The sequence below is a fragment of the Toxotes jaculatrix genome, chromosome 4, assembly GCF_017976425.1.
Source record: "Toxotes jaculatrix isolate fToxJac2 chromosome 4, fToxJac2.pri, whole genome shotgun sequence".
Taxonomy (NCBI): Eukaryota; Metazoa; Chordata; class Actinopteri; family Toxotidae; genus Toxotes; species Toxotes jaculatrix.
In genome coordinates, this window is record NC_054397.1 from 30377289 (window position 1) to 30386962 (window position 9674).

The 9674-nt window shown below is 39.9% G+C and overlaps 1 protein-coding gene across 1 annotated transcript; it reads left to right on the top strand.

Moving 5' to 3' along the window:
• The first annotated feature begins 231 nt into the window (after positions 1-231).
• gpm6ab (glycoprotein M6Ab) lies at positions 232-9316 on the top strand. The gene is made up of 7 exons (XM_041035656.1): positions 232-244; positions 1641-1833; positions 2788-2944; positions 4710-4863; positions 6638-6714; positions 6881-6946; positions 9164-9316. The coding sequence occupies exons 1-7, from the start codon at positions 232-234 to the stop codon at positions 9314-9316; spliced, it is 813 nt and encodes a 270-aa protein (XP_040891590.1).
• The last annotated feature ends 358 nt before the right edge of the window (positions 9317-9674 follow it).

A 9674-nucleotide genomic window follows, 5' to 3' on the forward strand; every position in this document is an offset into this window, starting at 1 on the left:
AAGGAATCTCAAATACACAAGTTGAAATAAGACTCAATAACAAAACCCTGAATTCCTGTAGAAAAAAATATTATTAGCTGTGTATTTTGGATTGTAAAAGTTGGAACTTTTTTACAACATATTTCTATACAGTTCAGTATTTTTGGGATTCAGCATCTGGCAGCAAGTAGAGCACCGACAGCTTAAAACACATCCACAGTGATCTTACCAGGTAGATGCAGTTGTGGCCACATGATTCAACCCAGTAACCCTAACCCTGCCCCCACATACGCTATGTCTCTCCTGCAATCTACAGTACATTAAAGTGAATGATTTCACACCTCTTAGGGTTGTTCCATTTGTACAAAAGGCAAAACATAAATGTTTGTTAATGTAAAATAGAAAATATTCCCTTCATCCTGTGTATGTGTCCTCTTAAGACCATGTAATGCTCGCCACCATTACAGTATAACAGTTGTCTCTGTCTTTTTGTTTTCATGTGGGACACTGTCCTGAACACAGATTTGTGGGTTGTGTAAGTATTTATGGGCTGAAAACTTTTTACCCTCACTCCTCTCAAAGAGGAAACTTTACCCTTCGACTGGTTGCAACTACAGCAGTTAACAGTTAAAAAGGCAACCACGCAAGTGAGTCATTTGAAAAAAAAAAATGCTGGTGTATCATTCACAGCCACTGCACAATTATATAATGTGGCAAGTGGAGAGCTCAATAAATAACAATAGTTCACTGTTTGTCTCTAGGAGAGCTGCCTGATAGAATTCAGCTGGCTCATTCCCATCAGCAGTGGCCATAGCAACCAAGGTTAAATTGGGGACCTTCAGAAGATAAGATGAACAGGGTGACCGGCTGAGGGAGTCAATAGCCATAACAACCAGCCTGTGTCCCTGTGTCTCATGGTCTGCTAGTTATACAAGGTTTAATTAATCAATATGTTCACAGCCAAATTTCACTAAATTTACAAGGTTTCTTTATGATCCCATCAAACACAGACATGACAAGGCAAAATAAAAAAGACATGCAAACTTGCATTTACCAGTCATAGTTGTCTCCTGATCCTGATCTTGATGCTAAATTGGGCTGCAGATCTCATGAACTGCTGGCAGAAGTGTCAGGAGACTTCAGATGTCTTAAGCAGAAGTATTTATTGTGTGTATGTATGTTACATGATTCAAGCTTTGTGTGTTAATATTACAGTATTTTTATGGGGGAGATAAAGGCCACTAATCAACTAAAACCAGAGAATTTAAAACATAAATTGATCATTAATAAACTCACAATTAATTAGTGCGCTCTGGAATGCAGTAGGGAGAGGCTTTGCAGGACTCTTCATTTCACCACTCTCAATGGAGCTGTGTTTCTTTGAGAGGAAAAGTCATAGACAGGGCACTGTTGCTTACATCATTGATTTGCATCTCTTCCTCTAGTATCTGGTAAATTATCTTCTCTCATTTATAGTTTTTGTTTACTCTGTAATTTGTTGTTTCCTGTCTAGAACTAAAAGATTGTTAATTTTGATGATTGATCAGCTTTCTAAATCATCCTAAGTGTACATTCAGATTCAACAGGCAGCTGCTGTAATCATCATGCATATGCCAAAGATACTGTCAACATTACAGATGTGTCTGTTTGTGTGTGTTTAGGCTGTAAGGAGTGCTGTGAGCGGTGTGTGGGCAGTCTGCCCTGGGCCTCTCTCATAGCTACTATTCTCCTCTACATGGGCGTGGCCTTGTTCTGTGGGTGTGGCCATGAGGCTTTGAGCGGCACTGTCACCATCCTGCAGAACTACTTTGAAGTCATCAGAGCCCCAGGAGAAACCCTGGATGTGTTTACTATGTAAGTCTTTTTATCCCCTTAATTTCTCTCATAGATTGCCTGTGTGACCTTACCTGTACTTTTTCTTGTGTTAGCACAATAATTATAAATCAAAATTACATTACATTATAGTTATGCCACAGGTTTCTCAGTTTCCTGTCTTCCGAGCAGCAGCGTCTGTTTGGTTCAGTGTGCTAAGAAAATCAACTTTATATTCCATTACAGTGCAAGATAAGCATTAGCAGGAAATGCATGAAAATCGTCCACCATCCTGAACATGCAACAAGCATGTTGAGTTAAAACAAATCAGAAATCATCTAAAGCTAAAAACGAGGCTTCAGCAATCTGAGTGAGATAAATTAAGTGGATACTTTCAGTGTTTGTACAGTGGGGTTTTTTTGTATCAAAAATCTGTGATTTACACTTACACTTACACATACACTTTGTTTATCTTACTTTTGAAAGGAATCTCTTTGTAGCCAGTAGACAGGAAAAACTATTACAGTGACCAATAACTCTGTCAATGTACATGTTGTTGATTTACATGAAAAGTGTGGTCCTATCATTTAATGCCTCAACTTTCTCAAAAGTGAAGTACAAACCTAATTTAGCATCATCAATCCACAACCTGATTTTGTCAGAAACAAGATATGATGCATGTCTGTACTCTTCAAACAATATGTCCTCATATGAGGCAGTAAATCCCACGAACGTGAATGTGAGTGATCTGACCATTTAAGACTTCCACTTAATCATAAACTGAAAAGTACTTATAACCCTGATTGTCTGTTTTGTCTGCCTCTGCTGACCACCCATCCCAGATCCAGGTTACCACTCCAGATTCACTTTTTTATGGCAATTACGCATGATGGTTTAGCTGAAGATGTATATTAAGTCTACAAACACTTCAAGATGCAGTCTAGTATGAAAAGAAATACTCATAAATCACTGACACTGTGTGTGTTCTCTCCACAGTATTGACATCCTAAAGTACATCATCTATGGCCTTGCAGCTGGATTCTTTGTGTTTGGAGTCCTGTTGCTGGTGGAGGGCTTTTTCACCACTGGAGCTATTAGGGGTCTCTATGGAGAGTTCAAGATCACTGCCTGCGGACGCTGCCTGACTGCATTCGTAAGAAAACTTCACAACTAATAGATTTCATCTGATGCACTAAAATTGTATTACTATTCTTTCACATAAAAAGGATTCTGGCAGCAAGATGCTTATGGTGTATAGCAGTGACAGAATATGTAGTTAAAGGAAAAGTCTGGAGATGTTCTATATTTTTCTCATTGTTAACAAATTCCATGAAGAGACCGAAACTACTGATGAACTGATCTTACTAACAAGTATTATTTATTTTGAATCAATTTATTTTTTAATCCACTGGTCCGCTGGTGAAGCTCAACAAGTGCACAGTTTCCTTGAGTGACTTTTGTTAAAGACAGCATTCCGATGTTTGTGCAGCATTTTTAAAGATTGATTTCTTCAGTAGGAACTAACATACATCGAGCTGAGCTTTCACATTATTTGACCAGCTCTGATGCATCAGGGTGTTTTAGGTGAATGAGTTGATGTTTTATACACACAAACACCAACATTTAGGGATTAGCTACTGTGCATACAACAGACTTTATATGATTCATTTAAGAAACATGAAATCTCTACACTGAATGTGAAGATTATTATATTTCATCACTGAGATAATATATGTTTGGTGGCACGTGGTACAATGGCCAGTCGCCTCACAGAAAGAAGGTTCCAGGTATGGAAGGGCTTGTCTGTGTGGAGTTTGCATGTTCTCCCCATGCCTGTGTGGGTGCCCTCTTGGTACTCCAGCTTCCTCCCGCAGTCCAAAGAGATTAGATGTAGATTAGATTGATTGGTGACTCTAAATTGTCAATAGATGTCAATGTGAGTGTGAATGGTTGTCTCTATACGTTAGCCCTGCAATAGAGTGCTACCCAAAGGTGAGTCAAGAGGACAAGTGCGATAGAAAATGGATGGATGGATAAATATTCCACAATGGGTTAAAGTTAGTCTTTGCCAAACTGGGTTTTCAGTGTGTAATGTTCACACATTCAGCAAGCTGTAGACTCTGCTGTATGTTATAGCATAAAGTGATGATTTGAAACAGAACTGACTCTGTCAACTGCAGCACAACAAACAGGGGTGGAGAGAGTTTCTCAGAAATAATGGATGCTTTGGAACCAACCTGAGACTGGTCTAACTCATTATATCAGCCTGACTTTGTGCAGCTATTCCCTGAAATGGTATTCTGTATATTCATCACTGTCAATGTGACTCTGTTACTCACATCTGAGTCACATGGAGACATGGAGAAGGGAGACAGAGAGAGCTCAGCCATTGTCCACATTCACTCAAGAACATTTTTCCTCTCATCTGTAGTTCTGAGTGCAGTGGAGAAGAAGGGCTCTCTGGGAGGGGCCTCTGGAGACAGTGCAAACACACACACACACACACACACACACACACACACACACACACACACACACACACACACACACACACACACACACACATACACACACACACACACACAAAAGTAAAGTGATTGTGTTTTGATGCCTCAACTGACACAATTACATTTTCACCAGTTTGTGAAGCACATAAAGCATGAATGTGATTTATAGGCACCAAGTGTCAATGGCATAGTGGGAAATGAAGGCTGCAGAGAAATATTGTAGGTTTTGCATTTTAGTATGTAAATGACTCTACTTTTCTACAGGTCATATCTGTAGAAAATGACCTGCTGATTCTGTTTTCCAACACTGGTGAATATCAGAACAGAAGATATGGTTTCAGTGTGGTTAAATGACGTGTCATCCATGCAAAACACATTGTCACTCATGAGCTCATGTTCTTGTGTTTGCAGCTGATGTTCATGGCCTACCTGTTCTTCCTGGTGTGGCTCGGAGTGACAGCATTTGCCAGCCTGCCAGTATTCATGTACTTCAATGTGTGGTCCATGTGTCAGAATACCAGCCTGGTGGAGGGAGCCAACCTCTGCCTGGACCTACGTCAGTTTGGTATGTGCCATGATAACATGGGTGGATGATTGTGGAATATCTACCCACTGTCATATTTCCTTTTCTCATTGAAATAGTGAGTTGACTCTCTACTTTCTACTTTGTATTGTGAGATGTTCTTAAAGCTACAGCTGCTGATGGTCTTTACCTACATTATGTTGGCCATTTAACAAATCCAGCAGTAAGCAAGAAAGTGAGAAAAGAAAAAAAACTTTCATATCCTTCTCATTTCTATTCAAACACACAGAGAGGACGAAGAAAGAGCCTCTGTCTCTTTGCTTTCTGAGTTCAACTTTAACTTGTGGGCCTATTCATTTTCCCACCATACTGCTCTGGCCTGAGAAGGGCAGTTGTCCATACTGATCTGCACTGGATGATGTCATTGAGACCAAACTGTCAGAAGAAAGACCACAGTGTATGAATATATGTTATACATTTTTAAAGAAAAATCTCATCTGCTTTCTTCTCTCAGTTTTATTACAGTGCACATGGTTTTCTAGTTATCCACACAAACAATCCATCCATGCATCTCTTGCTTTTGAAATAGTGTCAGTGGGCCAGTGAGGTGAATGAGAGGTCCTCCTAATCCTGGATACCCAATTTTCTCTGCATTGCTTGATCGCTGACAGAACACGTACTGTGTGGATCCACCCACTTAATGCAGGCAACTCCCCAATATACCAAACTGGCACACACAATGGAAAAACCTGTGTGCCCAATATAACTGCCAAACTGTCAACAGAAAGACCACAGAGTACAAAAACATAGTCCAGAATCAGGCACTCAAAGGAATGATTAATCTGAACTACCTGGGATTTCAGTGGTGGTGTAATGACTGTGTATCTGTTTTTAGTAGGAGACTGTTGGCAGATATTCCAGGGATTAGACTGATGGGCCTGTGGTCAGAGATTAGACATCAGTACTTGGAAAATGTTACTGTGAAAGCTATGGCTAAGGCCATTTGTACAAGAAAAAACATTTCCAAAGAAACAAGGATCCACCATAAACCCTCAATAATAACTCATGGATTATTATTACGGAATACAGAGATTGATTTTCACAGTACCTATATTTCAAATAAATTTGAAAACATTACTTTTTTCCATTAGAGGTCTTATTGGATAATGCATAAGTGAATAATTTGGCATCTAGATTTAAGTAGGCTATAAGTTTATTAAATTATAAGTGGACAAGCACTTGGCACATTGTCCTATTAACAACAGCGCAGCAGAGTTTTGGACACTCAGTTACAGCAAATACACAGCTTCCTTTGCAAATGGGAACACAGTGGTTTATGGTTCAGCTCAGTATCTATGACTGTGTTAAGCCATTCAGTTTTCCACACATTTACAGTACATGCTGTATTTTCATACATACTGCAGTCACAGCACTTTCTGCCATGTTCTCTACATTGCCCACATGAAACCAAAAGACCCAGTCAGAGGCGTTTTGAAGAGTTTCTGCCATCTACTGGTCAAACAGAGAAACTGCAGACTGGCCTCCTGTCAGCAAAGTAATGACCATATGTAACAAGCATTTCTCATGGGGAACAATTCCAGTGTTTCACTTCAAAGAAAAGTGCTTTTTCATAAAGGCTTGGATTCAGCATTCCCACTGTGGTCATGATGGGCAATTCCCAGGGGTGACTAGAGTCGGTTTATTCAGATAGACAAGGGGAAAGTAAATTTGTGCTGATGATGTTTTTTTTGTTTGTTTGTTTTTTTGTTTGTTTTTTTGTTTGTTTGTTTGTTTTGTTTTTTGGTTATTTGTTAAGGAGCAGTGACCATCTCTGAGGAGAGGAAGGTGTGTACAGGATCTGAGAAGTTCTTAAAGATGTGTGACTCCAATGAGGTAAGAGAAAACAGGGGCAGGATCACGGCTGGTGGTTTTTTAAGTTTTGTATTTGAAGTGAAAATGAAGCAAATCTAATGTTGCATGACCTGAATCAAAACCAAAAGCAGCACAATTAAAACTCTTCACTTCCATTAAGGTGACAGTTGTATTGTGTGTGTTGCAGCTGGACTTGACCTTCCATCTGTTTGTGTGCGCGCTGGCAGGAGCAGGAGCTGCTGTTATTGCCATGGTGAGAGCCATTATTCTAACATCTGGGGGTGGCTAGTGGTACGACCTCCAACAGTAGACACATAGCTCACCAGATGATTTGAGCTCTATCGTCAAAATGTCTAGTATTTTACTGTATATGTTTTTGGGGGTTTTTTTTACTTAAACTTGTACTTAAATGTTTGCACATATCATTAGAAGTCAAGGCCTCAGAGAAAGAGAAAGAGAGAGATTTCCTCTGTCCCTCTCTACACTCTTCAGCAGATATTTATTAGCCTGGCCTCATACTGTTACTGTATATCTATCTCTGTCTCCTGTCTAGAGGAGAAGAAGCAGAACATTATCATACATATTGTCCATTTTCTGAACCTGCTTATTCCTGTTCAGCCACAGAAGGTTGGAGTCTGTCCCACAAACTCCATCACACCCATGGTTTTCTTTGAAAGAAACCTCTAAACATGAAAGAACCTCAGCACTGTGAGGGATATCTAATTTGACAGCGAAAGTGAATTGAATGCGATGTTAATTATGCCTCTACAATGAGAAACAGTAGTGTATGGAAAGCGTGTGAAAAGGTGTCTTCAGGATGGACTTGTCAAAGGGAAAATCATTATTCAGAATACATGGTTTATTCAGTAGAAGTGTAAAACAATTCAAAAACATCACCTGAAAAAAAATATCAAAGATAAAAGTAACTGTCCCGTATTTGGTCACTAGGGGGCACCAGAGTTCAGCAAGCCAAAGGGGGGATGGGTCTCCATACAGAGACAGTTGTTGTGAGACAGTTGCAGCTGTCTCACACCTACTGCAGATATAAATTCTTGTCTGTACTCTCCCAGAAAGTAATAGTCCTGCTTTTCTGAAACTTTGTCCCAGATGCACACCACACACTAATTCCATGCTGATTTTGAGAATGTGGTTTATATTTCAGTTTAATTCTTACTTTAACCTGTAGTAACAGATTTGTGGCCACTTGGAGGCAACATAAACAAGCTGTAAACACATCTTCACATACACATCCTGCAGACACACAGCAACATTATTATTCATTTAGAGTGGTGTCTGTGTCCACCTGATCAATGTAAGACTTCATGTGGCTGTGTCTCCTGATGACACAGGAGCAGTTGATTCTCTTTTAAACGTAGATGTAGATGTTAATATCTGGATATTGCAAAACTTTAACAGCTCAAGAGAGAAATTGGTCGCAAAATTAAATTCCCTTAGACTCTGTGGCCCGAGTTCCAACTAGAACCAGAAAAAGAGAACATGTTGCACCTCTTTAAAGTCCTCACATTAGTTGCACTTTTCTGTTTCCATATTGATTTGAAATCTTGCCCCAGAATATATGTCTCATATGCTTTACAACGTATGAACCAGTCACCTGTGGTGAAGCAGCTTTTGTCTTTTATGCTCCAACATAGGTGTCAAACCTGTTCCACAAAGGGCCGTGTGGCTGCAGGTTTTTGCTCCAACCAAGCAGCAGCGCACCAGACTTGACTCATTTAATCAACTGATCTCAGTCTTCAGACAGTTGATTGGTCAAACTGTGTGTTCTTGATTGGTTGGAACAAAAACCTGCAGCCACACGGCCCTTTGTGGAACAGGTTTGACACCTCTGAAGCTTCTGGAACAGTCACACTGAGAGCAGCTGAAGTGCTGAAATCTTTAGAGCGCCCTCTTCAGCCTGGCTTTTGATGAAGTATTGTTTATCGACCATTACCTACTTTAATTTATTCACTGCACATATTCTATCTATGTTTGTTTGTATGTTTTATTGATTTTAAAAGTCATTTTACTGTATTTCACTATCTGCCTTTTGCACTTAGGAAAACAAGTGTGAGTGGTGGTGAGACAGCAATTATTTTATCCCTTGGAAAAACATTTTGCTTGGTTTTTATTAGGTTGGATTGACTTGATTGGCAGCACTGGGCATGTGAATTCTATCATTTCATGATAAAATTAATAAAAGTTAATTACGGTGCACTGTGACCTTTTGTAGTAGACGCTGAATATGATTGAAAACCAAATATGAGATTCAGTGTCAGGTGGCTCATGCATTTTAACAGTTTTATTCATGTTGCCACTTACTGGTAACACTTCATCCAAGCTCTCTGTCTGACTCAGGGACCATGTGGACAAAGAGTGCCAGTATGTTCAATGGAACCAGTAGTTTGGTGTGCGGTTTGCTGCATGTCGTCCTCTCTTTATGTGGACCCTGACTCCTCTGTCCCCTCCCCAGGTCCATTTCCTGATGGCTCTAGCTGCTAACTGGGGCTATCTGAAGGACGCCAGCCGGATGCAGAAGTACGAAGACATCAAATCAAAGGAGGAACAGGAGCTGCATGACATCCACTCTACACGCTCCAAAGAACGCCTCAATGCCTACACATAAACACACACCTACAAGAAACGACACACACACACATACCTATCAGACATACACAAGATGACACATGCACACACACAAACTCATACACACACAGGGCCTGACACAAGCCTAAGGATAGCAGAAATACACAGTATATTCTTAATTGAAAAAACAACACAAACATGCATTAAAACAAACAAAGACACCAGTGAGCAGAAATTGGTTGATTAAAAAAATGATGAATAAACAAACACCATCATCATCCTCGTTTCAGCAGTAGATCATTGGCTCTAAATGCTAACACTTTAGCATCCATTATGTGAGTTTGCTCCATACATACTTTTAGCCCTGACATCTGCCTCAGAGTGGAGTGAAGCGCCTC